The sequence below is a fragment of the Stegastes partitus genome, unplaced genomic scaffold (genome assembly GCF_000690725.1).
Source record: "Stegastes partitus isolate 25-593 unplaced genomic scaffold, Stegastes_partitus-1.0.2 Scaffold419, whole genome shotgun sequence".
Lineage (NCBI taxonomy): Eukaryota > Metazoa > Chordata > Actinopteri > Pomacentridae > Stegastes > Stegastes partitus.
In genome coordinates, this window is record NW_007578150.1 from 138,318 (window position 1) to 159,409 (window position 21,092).

The following is a 21,092-nucleotide window of genomic DNA, read 5'->3' on the forward strand; positions in this document are numbered from 1 at the left end:
TTATGGTTTTGATGGTGTCTCATGTAGTAATACTTCATCGCATGTTAAATGTTTTACACAATGAATAATTAACTAAAGCTGGACTTTAGAAAACCAAATCTTAAATCAAATTGCAATAGTTGTCAGAAAAAACACAATTAAATGCTGCAACAGTTTAAGTTATGCAACACGTCTGACTCAGGGTTCAAACTAAACTGTTGTTTCAATGTTTTTTTTTTACAAATTAACAGCATTTTTCTCCTTTAAGTTTAAGTGTTGATGATGTCTCATGTGGTAAAGCTCCATCACATGTTGTTAAGTGTATTACATAATGAATATTGGACTGAAGGTTGACTTTAGAAAATCAGATGTGAAGTTAAATTGCGATCATTCAGCGCTGCTCTGACAACAGCAAGTAAAGTATAGGAACGATTCCTCCACTTAATTAAATGCACAACTGCAAGATAAAAATCTAATTTACTGATTGTGATAAAGCTTTAAGGGTGCACACGTTATTTTTACGGGTTGCATAAACCTGATACAGATTTAAAATTAACATACTGGTAACTTCTTCACCTTGAGTTCAGGAGTTCCAGTTGGAGTAATAATACTATGAGGACAGATCAAACTTCTGCAACACAACGTAAACAGCAAAACCATTTCTAATCTTTCTTGTTGTTTCTTCGGGAGCTGAACAGTAATTCACCACCTCTGGAAGTCGACAGTTTGTCTCTAAGATCACATTATTCCAAGTTTTCACGTCATTCAGAACCCAAACATCACGGTTCTGATCTTCCTTTCTACACATTTCTGATTAAAAAATCTCTATTTCGAGCATTTACGTGTAAAAACACGATCATTTCACGCGACTAAATCCTGTTTTTCCTCGATATAAAGGCTAATATGTAAAATGTGAGCGTGCTATCGTGTCAGAAGATGCTTTAGATGTATGAATGCAGCGATTTCACCCTAAACTGGAATAAACCTTCAACCAAAGGATTTGCGAGGCTTCATGAATGTTACGCGTTTATCACGAAGCAACGTCGGAATAAAACGCGTTCGACCTTCTCTGCGATCTTTCATATCCGAGCGAGGCGGTTGTAAGAATGTCGCCTCTTTTTCTTTTTCCTTTTCTTTCTTTTTTTTCCAAACAGGAACCCCAGAAAGCAGAGAGATCCTTCTGTCCAAGGCTGATGTATTAAAAGGTAAAAAATAAAAAATATATAATAAAAACCTGTCACAGACTCTCAACGTGAACCGAAAGCGAAATGAAAAAGAATTCAGCTATTTTTGGGGGGAAGGGTTTTGACAAAAGCCTTTCATGTTACAACCAACACAGTGTGGAGCAGCGCCGGCCTTCATCGGAGGTAACCGGGTTGACGTGCTTCGAGAATCCTGCCTTCCTCCTTCCACAAGAGGAATGCTTTAGATTTCCGACTTGATCTATATTTTGCGACTGCGCTATTTGCGAGGCCTTCACAGATCTACAGTCACGCTTCTTCTTCTTCTTTTATTGTTTTTGTTTCTCACACCTCCCCTTCTTTAAACCGGCGCCATAACCGGGAATATTACGGCCTCTTTGTCGGGTTCGGTTCTGAAAGCGCCTTTAAACCGAGGCAGGAATAGGAGCAGCTCGTCTGGAGAGAACGGGAACATGAAGGCAGACCGAGAGGAAAAGAAAAGCTCAGCCTTGTAGCAGAGAGTTTTGTGATAGCACCTGTTTTAGCGGTGGGTAGACTCCCGCTTTTGTTTGCGTGACCGTAACCAAGGAAACAAATGCAGCATTTTTATTTTATTTCACTTTATTTTTTTTACCTCGCTCTGTTGTAACAGCTCACAAACGCTTCAGCTAAAAGGACTGAATGAGGAGTTTTCTCTGCATCCTGTCAGACTTCTATTAAGACTCTCAGGATCGTAGCTTCTTTTTCCACGTTGCGTACTTTATTATTTCTCTCCTCTGTCCTCTGCAGTATTGTAGTGTTTCTATATTCTTGACTGGCAGTGATTCAGTGTTTAATTAACATAATAAACACGAGTATTTCTATAACGCCTCACTCACACGTGTGCTTTTTTTTGGTTTTGTTTGCAGCTAAAAGAGCTCATTCAGCCGCATTAGAATGGACGCAGCGAGAGGCGGCTCTGATTGGTCGACCCCGGCTGACCTTCATAATTAAAGCTCTCTAGAACAAACCGTCTGAACGCCTTTGATGTTCCGTGTAAAGGCTCCCACCCCGTCACACAGAGGAGTAGATGACTGTAAAAATGCAGCTATGGCTCACCTGGTTGAGCTGGTGTCCCATGTGCAGGGCGACCATCCCAATGTGGAGGTCATGAGTTTGAATCCTGCTCATGGCCTCTTCCCCCATTCTTCTCCCTCACTTTCCTGTCTCTCTTTCTCACTGTCATTATCAAATAAAGGCACGAAGGCCAAAAAAATAACTTAAAACTTAATAAAAAATGCAGCCTGATTCTAGTAGCAGTTGTTTAAAAACCAAAATACAGATAAATCCTGAAAAATCTGCTTTTTTATGGAGCTAGAATGAGCAAACTGTAAGAACTGAAGATGTAAAATGAACAAAGTGCAGTTTAGAGGAGTGACTAATGAAGCCAGCGAAGATTTTTGTCTTTTTTTTTACATTATCTTGATGGTTTTTAAGTCTTAGTTTCTAAACCAGGGGTGTCCAGTCCTGGTCCTGGAGGGCCACAGTCCTGCATGTTTTAGATGTTTCCCTCTTCTAACACACCTGATTCCAATGATCAGCTCATCATCAAGCTCTGCAGAAGCCTGATAACGATCCTGATCATGTGAATCAGGTGTGTTGGAAGAGGGACACATCTAAAACATGAAGGTGGTCTTCCAGGACCAGGATTGGACACCCCTGTTCAAAACTATATATATATATATATATATATATATTTTATTTGTTTGATATATTGTAGATATGCCACAGTATCATAAATGAACATAAAATGGAAAAAAAGAGAAAAGAATCTAAAATAAATTCTGCAAACAAGCAGGAGGAAGTTTAACTTATTGACTCCTACATGTCCGTACATCTCACATCCTACTGGATTTAATAGAATATAATTTAAATAAATGTTCCCAAGTCATAAACATTTAACTTTCTTCAGCGGTATTTTTAAATCTAACGAAACAGATTTGGTGATTCTGGATCATAAACATTAAAAGATTCGCTGCTATTTATGGTTTACGTCTGCACTTCACAGTTTATACAAAATCAAAATAAAATAAAGAAAAGTTTTTCAAAAAAAGTTTTTAAATAANACCTGTCCAGGGTGTCCCCTGCCTTCACCCTGAGTCAGCTGGGATAGACTCCAGCCCCCCATGACCCTAGTGAGGATTAAGCGGTGTATAGATAATCCTGAAAAATCTGCTTTTTTATGGAGCTAGAATGAGCAAACTTTAAAAACTGACAATGTAAACTGAACAAAGTGCAGTTTAGAGGAGTGACTTGATGCAGCCAGCTAAGATTTGTGTCTCGACTCGCTGCTATTTATGGTTTACGTTTGCAGTTCAGTTTCTACATTTTAAAATAAAGAAAACTTTTTAAAAAAGTTTTGAAATAATAATATTTTGAAAAATGATAGATTTTTTATTTGAAGAAAAAAATATATATATACTAATTATGTATATATAATAAGTATAATAGATGCATATAATAATTATACATACAGCGCCCTCCATAATTATTGGCACCCCTGGTTAAGAAGTGTTAAAATCCTTAAAATAAATTCAATTTTTATTGCAGAAGCAAACTCTCACACTGAAAATTGTAGAAAAATGTGACCTTCAACTCAACTCAAATGAATTGTTGGCAAAAGGGGGTTGAACAAAGTATTAACATCAAGGGTGCTGATGATTGTGGCACACATGATTTAATGTAAAAGAATTATTTTTTAATGTGGATTTTTTTTCACACTGAATAAATGCACTTGAATTAAAGGTTGAATTTTCCTCTTTTTTTTCCATTGTGGTCCTTTATTATTTAGAAAACAACTGAATTTACTAGAAGCTAAAGAACACATTCTAACCAGTAACTATGGAGGGCTCTTTATATTAAAAATAAAATAAGTATTATTTTAAATCTTTAAAAAGAATCCAATCGCTTAATTAGTATATATATTTTTATTTGATTTTTAAAAAATAAAATACATAATTTTGAAATAAAAAACAAAATGGTATTGTTATTTAAAATAAAGTATATATTAATATAAATATATAGTATTTATATTTTTACTATATTTGCACTTTTTATTGCTTTTTAAATTCCACCAGCTGAATCTGTTTCTTACCTAAACAGAGTTTTTCAATAAGTCTCTGATTCTGCTGCAGACGGCTGCAACCAGTTACACAGCGATTAACTGTTTGAGGACATTTTCATTTTAACACTGTGCACATTTGCTCATATAATAAACTACTGACGACCACAGCTGTCAGTTCTTTACTGTAGTTTTACAGGAAAATGTGACAAACAGGTTGCTATGGGGGGTTATCGGGCTTCATTATGTTGTTTGATTTACTGATTTAAGTCTAAAACCAAATAAAAATTAAATAAAATGGGACAAAATAATGAAAGAACGACACTAAAGACAGTGAAAGCACAGAACACACTGTAAAGTCAAACATGCAACACATGATGAACAACTGAAGACGTAAATACACCAAACGCTTCAACCTCAGCGCCTGATTGATGCACTTTTGGTCCAAATTCAAAGCATTTATCGCAGCATCTCAACTGAAACTTAACCTTTACATCACCGGCAGTTAAATATTAAAGAAAAGACCATCAGGAGAAAGTAATCTTGAATTTAAATCAGATTTAGTTGCAGCCTGAACAAAAGCTCTGCATCCGTGCCCACAAACATTCCTCCAACCCGAGTCAGTCAGGAGCTCGTCGATGTGTGGACGTGTTCATGTCGATGCAATTAGTGTTTTCATGTCAGAAGAAGAAGCTGCAGCTTTATAATGAATCTATACAAACTAAAGAAGTGTAACGTCCACAAACGTTGCTCCAGACTCTGATCCAGCGATTATCATCATCAGCAACGTGTGTCTTTTGGTTCCACAACTTCTCAAACCTTTTAAATTTTCAACATTCGTGCAAATCCAGACTGAGTGAAGCCCCCACATGATTCTGAATCAAACCTTACAGCGTTTAAAGTCTCACGATTCCAACTATGCAAAGTATTTTAAAACACTGAGTCAACAGCGACGAGAACAGAAAACGCTTCTAAGATGTTTGACGTCTCTGTAAAAAGGAGGTGAATGTTTTTTTTGTTTTTTTTGTCCTGTACTCAAATGTTTGTGATGATGTGCAAAAAAAATGTCTCTGAACTTTCAAAACTGTACTGAAAAACTCTCTGGACACGAAGACAAAAGCTCCCGCGGATGTTTTCACGTCTGATTTATCCAGACAAGGCCACAGAGAGAATCGTAGAATCACTCAAGTGCCTCTCCAAAAGAAAGATTTGTCAATCTATTGAATTATCCAAACTACCTTTGCATTTATGCTTTCTCCAAGGATGAAATCTGGGCGGTGGGCGGCTGATTAAGGCTTTATGTGTTTAGCTTCAAGGTTCAAATTAAAGTGAGTTCAGTGCAGAAACACAGCAGCGAGCCGGACTGTGCAGCAGGTGAACGTTTCCTCGAATCCGCCGTCATGAGTCACAGTCGGTCACAAACATAAGTAAATTAAAGCCGGTACAAAAAGGATTTGATACTAAAATAAGACGGAAAAATCAGGAACTGGGGCCAAAGACTTTCCCAGTACATCACTGGCTGAGTTTATTCTGACTGATGAAATCATTTTCTGTCATTTTACTGATTCAGCATTTAACAAAAATAAAAATAAAAAATCGACCTAACACTTGATTCAGGCCGTGGTTTTATTATAACGAACCTGAGAAGCAGGTCGTCATCACAGCTGAATCGATTCCATTTAAATCTCCTTTAAACTGGACATGTCTTGGTTTTGTACGATGCTGTTGGTGTAATTTTAGGTCACTGTGTTTTTTTCCACTTTAAATTAAGTTTGTTCTCACACGTGGATAAACTGCAGCATGTTCAGGTTACACTGTAAAAAAGTTAAATGAAATCCATCACAGAAAACTAAAATCTGCAATAAAGGGGACAGAAAAAAACACATTAAAAGCCTTAAAATGAAAAAAAAAAAAATTTTTTAAGTGTGAAAAAAGTCAAACAGCTGCAAAAATAATACATTTTTTTAGTTATTTTAAACAGTAAAACTATGTGATTTTACAGTGACACTAAGTTTAAAAAAATACTATTGGTGTGGACATTAATTACAGGTTTGCTATGTTTTAAACAAAGCAGGAAATATCGATTAAAATATATATTTATCATTTTTCAGTCCTTAGTAAACATTATTTTTCTTTCAAATAACAAACATATCTGAAAAACAACAACAAAAATGTTTTTTCGCTGATTAAAAAAATAATCATAAAAAGGTTAAACTTTACGGTCTGACATTGTAAAAGAACAAACTACTGTTTGTACAAATAAGGACTTTTGATGTGTATTTGCAGTTTTGGCCATTTTTTGTTTATTTGTTTTGGTTTGTTTGTTTGTTTGTTTTCCAGTCACCTGGGAATTTATACTTGCATTTTGTGATTTTATTCATTATTATCTGTAATTTAATAGAACCACGAATATCTGTAAAACATAGAATTTTCCCTTCAAATACCAGCAAATATCAGTGAAATATTAATTTCGTTTTTTTCTGATTTAAACACAGTAAAGCTGTGATTTTCACATCACATGTTGTGAAAGAAGTAAACGTTTAGAAATACAGATATTGATGTTTTGTTTTTATGCTTAACATGTCAATTAACACTTTTTTTCTCTCAGATTTTGCTCGCTATTTTCTGTAGTTTAATGAAACGGGGGGAAAAAATCTAAAGCAACAGTTTGAATCTATAAAAACTACAATTTTCTGCAGTGTATGCATGTAGATTTAGTGTTAGTTTAGCAACCTCAGAATTTCTATCATATGTAATTACATAATAATTATCAGGATCTACTTTAATATTTATTCTTGTATGTCTTTATTGGAAAGCCCTTTGGCTCAGCGTCTTTTGTTATAAATCTGTAAATAACGACGACTCACTCCGACCTCGACCTGGACAGTAAAACGATGGTGACGTGTACCAACGATGGACTCTTCATCAGACTGAAAACTTAAAGTTGAATTTGCAGACAAACCAGCAGCAGCGTGCGTCGAGGTGAGACGACTCTTTCATCTTTATTCATTCTTATTTATGAGGGTAACTTATTTATCCGTGTTGTGTTTCCAATACAATGATTACCTCAGTAAATAAATCATACCTCTGTCTTTATTTATTCTTATTTATGTGGGTAATTTATTTATTTATGTGCCTTTTCCATTTTTTTATGGCCTTTATTAACTCAATAATTATCAATATGGACCGAAATTAAACCCTTTAATAAACTTGCCACAGCGAAGCGACGCCGGCGTCTGGCCTCACCTGAACCTCCACCTGTTCCTCTTTTTGCTTTTCGCCAAAAGGTTCCTGTTTAATTCCATCGAGCGTAATTCCTCGCTATGTTTAGCCCCAAATATTTCCTTTTCACCTCAGCTCCTCTGGATCGGCGGCGAGCGGCTGCATAATGCCTATTGTGAACACGGGGAATAAAAGCAGCGCCGCACTCCTGGGAGAACTCTGACAATGGAGCAGCCTTGGCCTAGATGCAAATCACAGGCTCTTATTCAGAACTCCTCGGTGTGCGTGTGCACGTGCCCGAGCGTGCACGTGCTGGAGGATCTGGGGGGTGGGGAGGGATGCTACCTCCTCATTAGGTGGCTCTGATAGAAGTGCTAAAACCATGTTCCTGAGTGTGGAGGAAAAACAGAGGGATGGAAGGAGGTGGAACAAAGAGGAAGGAGAAGAAGTGAGCGAGGAAGTGGTAACGTGGACATTTTGTGTTTGTGTGCGAGCTCTTATGTGGCAGCATTAGGCAACACTCACAGTGAGGTGGCCGGGTGGCAGGATTAGTAGTTTAATTGGTACCTCAAGGAATAGAGGAGCCTTAACAACAGCGGAGTGGTACCAGGGTTGGGCTGCAGGGCCGCCGTGACACACTATTACACAAGTTGTTATTCTACTTGTGAGGAAACTCTCTCCAGTCTCTTCTAATCACCATTAAACCAAACCCACATTTGAAGGAAAGAAAATATCAATGATTTCAAACAAACGTCATTCGGGGGCTTAAAAAGAAAGAAAAAAGAAAAAGAAAAAAGAACAGAACGTCAAAGGAGGGAAGGAAATGTGAAAGAGGCGAATGGAGGCACAAAGGGGAGCAAAGAATGCAGAAAGGTATGAATCACCGCTAAGAGTCTAAATCCATGCCAGCTGCTCGGCGAAGCTGTACTTAAGGTGCCACAGTGCTTCATCAGAGCTGCTTGTCAGGTGGCTGAATGGCTCCGGAACAAGAAAAAAGACGCCTTTTTTTCTCCGCCACCTTTTTTTTTTTCTTTGACGTCTCCGTTCGGCCATTTCTTTAACTTTCCTTAAAAAAAAGAAACGACAATCTGACATCGGCGGCCACTTCAGCGCCCTGATTGGACGGCTGAGTGGAGGTCAGAGAGGACGTTTAGGACAAATTTGAACGATAACGTGCAGGAAATCCGAGGTCGGATACTCAGCAGGTTGAATTACGTCCTGCCTCTCGTCCCATCAAATTAAGACCAAAACCAACAGCTATACGTCTCTAACCAACACTGCACCACGACGATCGCTCTTCATACTATGAATTGCCGTGGTGATGGCGGCGCGCATAGACGCAGCGCCCACTTTGCTGGGCGTCAGGACAGTGAACGGCGCTGAAATTGCGGCAATCGGCTGTGATGTGGACAAACTACACCAACATGGAGTCCGATCGGAGACGACGTTACCCGAGAGAGAAGGAAACGGTACGAACGTAAACAAAGGAGGAGGAAGAGAGCCGGGATCCATGCTAAAGGCTAAAGGCTAACCCCTCCAGACCAGCAGGACCGTCCTCCTGCTCTCCAATGTCCGCTCCCTCCACAACAAGCTGGACGTTTGCTGAGACAAACCCTCAGAGAGTGGAGAGACTGCTGTGTGTCTGCTTTAACAGAAACATGGCTCCATGACAACATCCCAGACGGCCGTACAGCTGGAAGGGATGCAGACAGACAGACAGCTAGCTCTGGGCGGCTTCACCATCATCACACCATTGTGTTTGTGTCCCTGAAGACCTACCAGGACCTGAAGAGGTTCACCATGTTCAACGTGATGGACGCCTCCTTCAGGAGACAGCGAGAGTGAACGTTTAGTGTCTTATCCCAGACGTCCATCCATTATCTATACACCACTTAATCCTCACTAGGGTCATAGGGGGCTGGAGTCTATCCCAGCTGACTCAGGGTGAAGGCAGGAGACACCCTGGACAGGTCACCAGTCTATCACAGGGCTACACTTAGAGACAGACAACCAAGCACACTCACATTCACACCTACAGACAATTTAGAATCACCAATTAACCTCAACATGTTTCTGGACTGTGTGGGAGGAAGCCGGAGAACCCGGAGAGAACCCACGCTGCACGGGGAGAACATGCAAACCATGCGAACCAGCAACCTTCTTGCTGCGAGGCAACAGTGCTACCAACTGCGCCACCGTGCAGCCCTATCCCAGACCTGCATTCCGTAAATGCTGGTGAATAATCCTGAAGAAACGCTCTCTCATCTTGCCTGTACTACTGTGTATGTACAGCAAAATGACAATAAACTGGATTTGAATGGACCACTTATCTGCATCTGGATTTCATAGCTGAGTGATTATCGATAAATTAAAAGGTCTGGTGCAATTATAAAGTCGGCACCAGACTTCCAACAACATTCTAGCAATTATTACAAGTTTGCCACGACTGCCAAAGTATGTTCATCAATGGTTTAGAATGTTTAGAAAACAAGATTTCAACATTTTCCTTCTATACTGGTGGGATGCGTCCTAACATCGGCTAATTAGCATAAAACACAAAGTACAGCTCGTGCTGATGGACATGTCACAAGATCAGAGGCTGATTCTTGGTTTTTGTGGCTTGTGTGATGCAAATTCTTCATTTGCCAAAGTCCAAAAGGCTTCCAGAAGGTGGACCACAATTTGAGGCAATCACACCAGCTGCCACAGAAGTAAACTGGACGCTCGTCAAAGTCCTTATCGGTAAATCCCACCACTGGGACGCCACCTCGGTAACACCGGGGCAGTTCTTTTGGCCCAAGAAGACCAGACTCTGATCTAAAGGAATGAGGAGGAGCCAGAACCAGAAAAAAGTTTTCTCCAAATTAAAGTTTAAACTGAACTTTTCCCACAGGTTATACTCATACTCTGCATTTCCACAGCTTCATTTTAAGCCGTTTTCAGAGGAAGGACGTTTGTCATACAGCCGCCATCTTTGGAAAATTCTCCCACAAATTTTATTTTGAGGATTCTTTAAGTCTGTCCTTTGTAACGCCTCCATATCTCACATCTTTGTTCTTGTTAAGCGGTTTCACACTCAGTTTTCTTCTTCTTCTTCTTTTTTTTAACTTTTTCATGTTTTCAAGTGAAACACAAAAGCAAAGCTGGATGTCAAGAGGTCACCAACATGTTTTCTAGTAGAGAACATATCCGTGTTCCTCCTGGTTGAAAAACATCCACAGAAACCACAAATTGGCCATTATCCATGAATTAAAGCACTGGACACACCACAGTTCTGACCTGAAGATAATAACACCAATTAACCTGCAGGAGATGGAGGAAGAGCTTCTGTGATGCATACATTTAAAATACACTCCACTCCATGCTTGCTTAAGTTTTTTTTTTTCTTTTACTTTTGGCTTTTTAGAGTTAGTGAACTTCATATGGGATGGAAACAGTTTTTTCGAATATATTCTGGTTTAAACATTTAAACTCATGCGACGGTTCGATTGTTTCCTCTTCTTTCATCGCTTTTGCCTCTGGACAGCATGAAACATTGAAAACAACAGCTCAAAGACTGATCCCTACCAAACTCGTAGATGGCTTTGTTTGTTTCTGGTTTCGCTACCAGTTAATGGAAAAAGCCAAATTCAGCTTTTCTTTTTTAAAATATTTGGCGACATTTTGAAAGTTTGCTTTAAATCCACTTGAAAACTACATGGAAACACTTCTTATATCTGCACTAAACTCCCCAGAGGTCTGTCTAGTTTTACCTGAACTCAAAAACTTCAATTTCATGGTAGCGCTTAAAGACTTAGGATGTACTTTCTGTGAAGCTTGGATGCCATTTTTGCAGTTTAGTCCATGAGCTATTTCCACTAAAATGCAAAATTATGAACCTCATGCTGGTGCAAAAGGAAAACATTACAGAGGACTTCATGTGTACAAATGTTTGTGCCCATCCAATGAATAGTTATTGAGTTTTTTCAGACTGGATCAGCACAACGGATGATGACCGTCCCTAAAGCAATGTTGGTATGTGCATCAAAAGGTGGGAGGAAAGCTCAACGGGAGAGTTTAACCACAAACCGCACGAAAATTTGAGCAAAAATATCAAAGTGGTGTTTGATACGACAACAAGAGGCTCGGGCGAACACGCATCATCACAGGATATATTCAGAATAACTCCATTAGGTTTTCCTCAAGGACTGTAATGTCATGCTTTGCACAGCGGAGCTCAATGAAAGTGTGTCTTGAACAAAAAGAAAATCTTCCCCGGAGCCAGTTTATCTGAGTCACACGCAGCGAGCTGAGCAACAACGCGTCCCTGTGAACTATATAAGCTGCATAATAGCCGTATTATATGCGGCATGTATGCTGTCATGAGTGCTCTTTAGTTTGTAAAAAGCCTCATTCATTATGTAGCGAGAGAGGAGTGCTGGTCACAAATCCTGTTAGAGTTCATTAAATAACTACTTAACCTGTCAGCTCCGCGGTGCAGCAACTATATCACAGTGTAACTCCCACTTCTGTACACATTTCGGCTGACAGAAACAGCGCTCTCAGATCACTGATCCTATTCTGAGACCCTTCCCACATTAATATCTCCTTCCCCTGGTTGGAGAGATCTCCTCTGGAAGATGGATGATAGAGGTGCGTATAAATAGAGCGGTGAGCGGAGATGACAGGGAGCAAGAGACGAGTGACGGATGGATACAGGATGTGGAGAAATGAAGTGGCGAGAGACGGAAAAAGAGGGGAAGCGAGATGTTGTGCATGTTTAATCAGCGTCATCAGGCCTCCAGCCGAAAAAAAAAAAAAGAAAAGAAAAGTGCGAGGCTAAAAAGAGAGCTGCAGAGCAAAGATACGCCGGGAGGAGAGAAGAGGCAGTGTTGTTCATAATTAAAGTCAAAGCCAGATTAAAATTTATTGTTGCTGTGAAATCGGTATAACCTTAATGTTTGTTTTGACACGTGTGGCCTATTTATCCAGTCAAAACGATAAAAGGAGAAATGAAAGTTTGATTTACTTTCCTGCACGGTGAATATTCAGACTAACCTGTGCAAGTGGGTCCTAAGTTGACTTTATAATGGAAAGGTTCAGCATTTGGGGGAAATTCACTGTTTATACAAGCATGTTTAAGCAATGTTTACAATGTGTAATTTGGAAATATTGCAAGTCTGCTTTCTTGCCTTTACAGCATCTACTGCATTTCTGTCTGTTCTTTCTGTATTTTTAACTTGTAGAAAGTTTTTTTTTTTCTTTCTTTTCCGGAGAGGGGGTTAGAGGGACTGAGCTGGTTCAAATCAAGGACAGTGATTTGTCATTTTGGGCTATAAAAAGTCCTCCTAGTCTGAGGACGTAGTTGTCTGCCAGAAACCGCTGGATTGCTCCCTCTGGGTTGAGGGGTGAGTTGCTGCGACAAGTGAAGGAGTTTCAGTGTCTTTGAATCTTGGAAAATAGAGCGTGAGATGGACGGTTGGATTGGTGGAGCTTCGGCAGTGATGTGGGGAAGTTTTACCTGCCAGTCTTTGTTTCCAGTCGTCATCTATAGCAGCGGTCCCCAACCACCGGGCCGCGGACCGGTACCGGGCCGTGGGTCATTTGGTACCGGGACACCCAGAAAGAATAAAAATGTTTGGTTTTTTTGTTTTTATTTCCAGCGGAGTCTGCAGGGTGTTTTATTTTGAAAAATGACGAACTCGTCTTCCCATCACTTCCGTCTGTGCTTGTTTCTCGCACTTGACCGTCAGTTTTTTTGCTCGGCCGTTAAATGAAGCCGTCAGTCTAACGGCTGCCGAAATGTATTAAAAAAAAACAAACGTCTCCAGAGAGCTTCTGTGGAAAGTGGGAACATAAACACACATTTAGCAAGTAATTTTATTCGTTTACGAAATTTTTTAATAGAAAAAAACAATTATTTTTGTTATGTGCACAATGGCCGGTCCGTAGAAAATTTCCTTACGCAAAGCCGGTCCGTAGTGCAAAACAGGCTGGGGACCGCTGATCTATAGTCATGAGCTCTGGGTAGTGACTGATTAGATTGTGGGTACAAGCAGCCAAAATGAGTTTCCTCTGAAGGGTAGCTGGACTCCTTGGTGAGGTGGTTCGCGTATCTGATTAGGGTCCCTCCTTGGTGCCTTCCGTTGGAAGTCAACTGGGAGGAGACTTAGGGGTAGATACAGAACTCGCTGTAGGGATTACATATCTCATCTGGTCTGGGAACTCCTTAGATCCCCCAGGAGGAGCAGGAAAATGTTGCTGGAGAGAGGACTGTCTGGAATGACCTGCCTCCCAGACATACCCCAGAGAACAGACGACAATGGATAGATGGATGGATTGATGGCTGTGGAAATCAATCCATCCATTTTTTTTGGTGTCATGGTGGCAGCAGGTCATTTCAAATCTCCCAGTAATGCTGTCCAGTTCCTTCTGGGAGATTGGAAGGCGTTTACAGGCCAGATGAGATGTATGATCCTAGTGGAAGTTCTGGGTCCACCCTGGGGTCTTCTTCCAATTGGAAGTACCCAAAAAAGGAAGACCCCAGGAGGTATCCAAATCAGATGCTCCTTTCAGCACAATCTCTACTCCGAGCTTCCTCCGGATGTCCGAACTCCTCACTCTGTTTCTAAAGCTGAGCCGAGCCACCCTCCGAAAATAAAAACAATCTGGCTGCAGGGATGTAGGGAAGCATATTTGGAATAATTCTCTTAACTTACTGTTGGTAGCTTTGTTAATCAATGACAAAATGATGCCAATAGACACAGTCCTATGCCCTGACTGTGGCAACGTCACATGATTTGGGCTGCTTATCCAGTTTATTTTGTTAGCCATCAGCTTGATATGATGATGAATAAGTATTTATTCTCACGGGAAGCATGAGACCTCTGATTGGTAGACATTTTGCGTCATGGGACACTATTTCATGGTTGTATTTTACGAGCAAAACTCCCACAATGCTCTCTGTTTGCCAACACAGAACTGACAAAAGTTCAAGTGACTGCCTCATTAGGTCACTGCAGTGGTAAACAGCAAGAGTCTCCACCTGGTGGTGCAACCAGGTATTACATTTGCCGTCATGCATGTTCTCTCCTTTATCAGTGAATATATTTTTAATCAGTTATTAATTATAACAAAAAAGAATTACTCATTAGCATGACTAGCATCTTCTATCAGTGATGTCATTCTTTTGGTCACTGCTGATGACCACAGGTGAGCGCTGGAGCGACAACGGCTGGTAAGTTAACAGTTATGCCTTCTGGCTCTGCTTCCCCTTCACCACAACTGTACGGTACAACGCCTGCATTACTGCTGACGCTGCACGAAGCCGTATACAGATGAAAACATCTGTTAGCTTCATCAGTCGTGGACTGAAAAGTGATACAGCATAATAATTAGTGAGCTTCAGAGGTGCTGCTAGGCAGATTTTATCATCTTTGGACAGAATCAGGCGAGCTGTTTTGTCTTTTCCTGACTTTGTTGGCCAGCTGTTGCCGTTATCTTCACATCTGGTTTTAATTATTTACCAGTTTTCATCCTCTCACAGTACTTGTCTGCTGTCTTTTACCCTGAGTCCTTACCAAACACGCTCAAGTGACTCGATTATGTTGCAGGACTGTTTTTACTGAGCTTAGAAAATCCAGTTTTACTCACAGTGCACCTGAAATCCTGGACTAACCTGCAGAACAATCTAAAGCTTGACTCAATTTTTTATTTTTTTTATCCTTGGGGCAATGTAGGTTTTAATCTTATTTCACCAGCAGCTATTCTTCTTTTTAAAATGTAAACGCTGTAATTATTCCTAATGTTTATTATTTGTGTGCCAAGATGTTGTAAACGAGGCCCCCGTACTTCAGCGTATTCTGAGTTCAGACAAAGGATGAAGTAGTACTTGAATGAATAAACACACTTAAGAGTGGCATAAATCTTCTCAGCAGCCAATCAAACACAAAACCATTTCACAAATGCACAACGCTTTCTTTAATTTCAAACAGCCAGTCAGGTTTGATGAGTGATTTGAACATTGCCGACATGACTTCGAGACGCCTTACGTCACACCATGTCTGCTAAAGCTAGCCAGCCCCCTCCTTCAGATAGACTCGGATAAACAGAGACTGTGAGAACTGCTGATAAAATAACAAGAGCAAAAGTTAGTGGTGCAGTAAGGATTCTGATCCTCCACTCAAGCAAAAGTACCAACGCCGCCGTGTTAAAATACTCCTGCATTTAAAATCCTTCTTCTGTCTGATCAGCTGAATTTACATGAGGTATCTGACACATCATAATGGATTACATTATTAATGCTAATGCATCAGTGCAGCGTTTTCCTGTTGGAGCTGCACCATGTGGAGCCACTTTTAACTTCTTTATACACAGTTGAGTCCAGTGGTCCACAACCTAGAGGGGCTGACCTCTAGAAATCGGAGGGATGATTAATGAGACGATTAATAAGAGAGGAAAGAAGAAATTGGGACTCTTTTTTGCTATTCTAAACAAATTTCTTTGTGCCAAAATGGGAGTTTTACTTCTTAACGCATCAAAAAAGTTGTTTAAATGAAGTCATCTTAGAAGTTTAGAAAGAGAATGCCTCCCTTGGATGGACGTCTCAAGCTAAAAAGGTCGGGAACACTGGTTTGTTCTTTAACAGCGTGTTGTTAACCCTCAACACATGCGAGGTTACAGTAGTTGGTCTACTTGTTTGTTACCAAATAACTTGGGAACGGTTAACTGTCAATGCCTAAAACTGTAGAGCCCATAATTTAGATCTGTGACTGGTGGATTTTGCTATAATTGCTTTGTTCACCAGTTATGGAGCGATTTGTACTTTAAAACGACCGTGCCAAGTTTGTGCTGCTCTGTCAGACATAATGGTCACTGGCAGTGTGTGAGTAAGCTTTAGAAACTACCTACAACACTCACTAAACACATTTATAGTGAAAAGACTTTGCTACCACAAGACTGTCTTTGTTCAGTTTCTGGCAGCTGGCTACTGTTGACCGTACGCATATTGCAGAACGTCGAACTTGAGCATGAGAGCAAGGACACATGGTCACCATTGGGCTTCACAGTGAGGGTCGTGGCACATTTGTTCGGATCTATAGCACGTGAGTTACCACCAAGTCGATTTGTGTTGCGGACAGTTCAATTTTGTGTGAAATTTGCTGGTGAATCCCCGAAGCTAAGACTGTACTGCACTGACTCTCCGGTGAGGCATCCTTGAAAGTGTGGTACGTGTTTGGCAGTGTTATATTGACTCTGACTATTATACAGCAGGCTGTAATATTTAATGCTAAAAAAGCATCATACTAAACCAAAAATTTCCCACTATACGGTAACTCCCTTTAATGCAGTCATATGTTCAGAACCACCCCTCAGCACTGAGTGAGCAGCAAGACATTATTCTACAGTATTGTAGCATGTACGATGAGCATCCCCCCCAAACATACATCACCTCCTGAAGGTGATACAAAACCAAGGTGTACAGATAATCCATCACACATACGAGTCTGATCTGAGAACAGTTGTGACCTTTTAATTGCATGAGGATTGCCGAGTGCAATGAAATGGACTCAAACAACAATCAGACAATGTATGGCCGATTTGCAGCACAAATTCAGATTTTATGTCGTTTTTATGAGAGTTAAATTGATCTGATTGATTGATTGATTTGTTTTTGTAGTTTCACAGTGGTTATCCTGCACTGTCGTCTCACAACTGCCTTCTGCTCATAGATGTGAAGCATGAAAAGTTGTCTGTGTTGCGATGGACTGGCAGCTTATCCCGGCCTGACTTAGCCTCTCACCCAGTGTGAGGTAGTAAAGAATAATGAATGAAGTCAGTCAATTCTACTGCTGTTGGATACGAATCTAACTTGCACAAGAAAATGTGACCTTTGTGGCACCATTGCCAAAGATTAACTTCAAATCTTAGAAACCTGGAATTTTTGGAATGGACACTGTCAAATATTGACATCTTGTGGGAATCGATGCTAATATTAGCTAGCTAGGCTAACTACATGATACTAAAAGGAAGAAAACTGGTTAGCTTAGCTCCAACTTTTTGGTTGGAACACAACAATTCAAAGAGTCCCCACATGTTGAACCTTACAAAGGAACAGTTGTCTTAAATGCAGATAAACAACGGATTGCTGGGCTCATTGAAAGAGGAGGGAAAACCTGTGTGTCGTATGAAAGTTCAAAGAGGCTAAAAGTTTCTCTAGCAACAAACGCACTGCAGAAATTGATTAATTCTCTGAGCACCGACAGCCATTAAATGTCAGTCAGCAGCTGCTGTGGGAACCACCCACTCAGACGCTTCAAGCTTTAAACACTGTTTTCACAAACTGTTTTAGTTCAGGCTGAAAACATGAAAAATCACACTCTTGTTTGAGTTCAAGGTGGAGGTTAAAATCACAGTTGCCACACGGAGCATCAGTGTCAAATTAACCGTCACATCAGAGGAATAAAACGCCGAACAAACACGTACGAAGTGATTCCTCCTCCATCACTGTTATCATTCTGTTTGTGCAAATGAAACGCTCAGTATTCGTCTCATACATTCCTCTTCGGTTAAATCGTTCTTTTATTTTATCAGGGAGCGTATACGCAGTCCTGCGGTGCCGACTTGTCGAAGATGCGGCACAAAGAGAATTCTCTGTGGAAAATCAAAATTTCATTTGCAACATCGGAGGAAGAAATTAAAGAAATATAAACAGTTGTGATGTGGGTTTGGTGCGGCAGCGTCTTCAGCATCATGCTGCTAAAGACACAGAACGGAGTGAATCTAAGTGCTGCTCGCTCTGCAGAGTCCTCGTTTACAGCTCGCAACTAATTTAGACTTTTGTTCTGTCGTTTTTTTCCACACAGAAAATCTCAATGGTGCATTCTCTATGAGTTTATTTTAAGGTCAAAATAATGTTCATGTGATTGTAGCTGAAGCACAAAAAAATCATTTGTTCTGTGCTACAACCTGCAAACTTGTCTTGTTTTGGTGTTCTGTTCAACAATGTTAGCATGCTAAGCTATAATCAAAATAAGCATTAGCCCATAAACATTTGTGAGCGTGTTAGCATGCTAATGTTAGCATGTAGCTCAAAGCGCTTCGGAGGCTGTGCAGCTTCGAGCAACATGCTAATGTTAGCATGTAGCTCAAAGCGCTTCGGAGGCTGTGCAGCTTCGAGCAACATGCTAATGTTAGCATGTAGCTCAAAGCGCTTCGGAGGCTGTGCAGCTTCGAGCAACATGCTAATGTTAGCATGTAGCTCAAAGCGCTTCGGAGGCTGTGCAGCTTCGAGCACGGCCGGAGAGTCTGACACGACATCCACACTAATGCATTTCCATCCAGACAAGAAATAATCACTATCCTTACATCAGGCCTGAGAACGCTGCCACAAACCAGAAACAAAGAATTACTTCCTTAGTTGTTGAAAAATTTCCTTGAATAATAGGTTGCCTCCCGTAAATGTAGGCTGTAGCAGAATTTAACTTCACAAAAGCTGCCTTCAGACAAGAAAATCAGCAATGCCTGTAATTCATCATCAAGCTGAATGAACGGCTGGTAGTCAAGGCTCAAGTCTTTGTTTTATTCCAGTAATGGGTCACGTGATAGAAGAGTCAGGGAATGACGCAGCGACAAACAAAAAACTAACGTAGGAGTCTGCGTCATCGTCTCCAGAAGTCTCTGTTGCTGTCTGTCTGGACTAAAACACAACCCCAGAGTTTTTTCTTTCCTGAGAGACTGCATTTCGAGGTCCTAAAACGCTGGAGCAGTGTGGATGGTAGGAGTAAATGTAGCCACAGTTATGCATCTTTAGGTGTGTTAGCGTGGCTCTTGCCTTTGTCATGTTGTCCACATTACAGACGACGCACCAAATATATGAGATTATTAAGGTAGGAAAGGTTTTAGCATCCGAATGTTCCCTTTTACAACCGTAGATGTCGCACTGGTTTGTGGATTTCCTTTTCAAAGCCTCAAGTTAGTTATTCAGCCAACAAACTCACGATACACAGCGACCTGTCAACCACAAGGTCGCCACAGCTTAAAGCATACGCTGCTTTATCGCAAGTTACTAAATAAACATCATGCTGCACTCACAAAGTCTGGAAACAAGCAATCAAGACCATAAATTAATTTGGAAAATGTTTACCGAGATAACAAATCAAGTGAGAAGTTTTCTCACCTTGAGTGCAACCAGAGGGGTCGCCCCCTGCTGGCCATTACAACACCTACAACTTTAAGTCACTTTGAGTTTGTTGTTACTTTTACTTGTTGCCTTTGATTTCAACAGCAAACTTGATGCCAGACTAGATAAAGAAGTAAAATCATCTGGTCTTTCAGTCTGATTACAATGTGATTAATACATTCTGTCACTATCAGCATCTCCTTTATTATTCTAATCGGACAACCAAAGATGCCACATCAAGGTGCAAAATGTTCAAACTTGCTGCATACTACGAACTAAAATTCAAGGGATCTCTGACTGCACTGCATCAACATCAACCTCAGCTGTGTCTCAGCTTACAGCTTACATCACTGGAGGTGTACAGACTTACGTCACTTTGTTTAGGTGTTCACAGTGAAGAATCTAATTTGAAGCACCTTTGAATCCTCTCTGCATGACTGTGCACAGTTTGATTCTCTCCTACAGCGACTCTTACTACTACTAATGCTACATTAACTTTGTTGTGATGCATATACAGTTATTTGAGAAAAATACATTTATATCTGCAGCTGAGGAGGTCATGACTGAGCCCAGTGAGGGATTAGAGAGCCGGGGCTTCGATCTGTGGTTTGGTGCCGCTGTACGGCCTCGATGTGCCCTATTGATATCAGATAGCAGCCCGACTTTGTGGAATTGTAAAATGCTTATCTAAACTTTTCTCTGCATACTCATTTCCAGCCCTGAGAGCGTGCACTTGTTTCCCCGGGGAGCTTCTGTCGCTGTTTTCTGAACGCAGCCTCCTAAAGTAACTGGATAACTGCCCCGCGGGTACAAACGCTGAGAGCTGGCCGACTTCCTGTTTGTCCGAGAGATTGTTTGTGTTTGATTTGGAAAGCGTGCGTCGCGGCGAGTGACCTGCAGATGGAGTGGATCTCGTGCATGTCCTCGTCCTTGCGGGCGTTGTCCGTCAGACTGTCGCCCAGAGCCATCAAACACTGAGCGAAACCCTTGTAGATGGAGTGACACCGTCTGGCCGAGGCTGCAGCGACAGGGCACGGGCTCAGCACTGCAAGAACACACACAAAAAACACACAAAGTCCGTAAACACACAGAGAAACTGGGAGCTGAAGTATCAATCTGAGCAGAATTGTAAGTTTCTTCCGTTAAAGTCCCTCTCTGGCCATCGATTTAACCCCTAAAACTCCTCTCTCTGCATATAAGTTACACATATAGAAGGCTTTCCATGACAACAATCCCCTTTTTTTGCCTTAATATGGTTCAATTGTGATTCCTCTTGAATGCTTCCTACCTCGCTGTAGCTCAAGCACACCAGCTCACCTGCAACTCTGCTCAAACACTGTCAATCTGCACAATGTTGAGCTGGAATATCAGTGTCATTCTGATGTATATGTGTGAACCAGAAACCGAATCGTAAGAAGAATAATGATAGAGAAAGAAAGACAGATTTTAG

At 40.7% G+C, this 21,092-nt stretch overlaps 1 protein-coding gene across 1 annotated transcript in view; it reads right to left on the minus strand.

Annotated features, from left to right (window-relative positions):
- Positions 1–20,694, minus strand: part of nrn1la (neuritin 1-like a) — a gene marked incomplete at its 5' end in the record, with an annotated part of 32,069 nt that extends 11,375 nt beyond the window's left edge. The window contains one exon of the mRNA XM_008285856.1: positions 20,537–20,694. Coding sequence (XP_008284078.1) covers positions 20,537–20,694 — 158 coding nt within the window. The remainder of the gene's footprint in view (positions 1–20,536) is intronic.
- Positions 20,695–21,092: the final 398 nt, after the last annotated feature.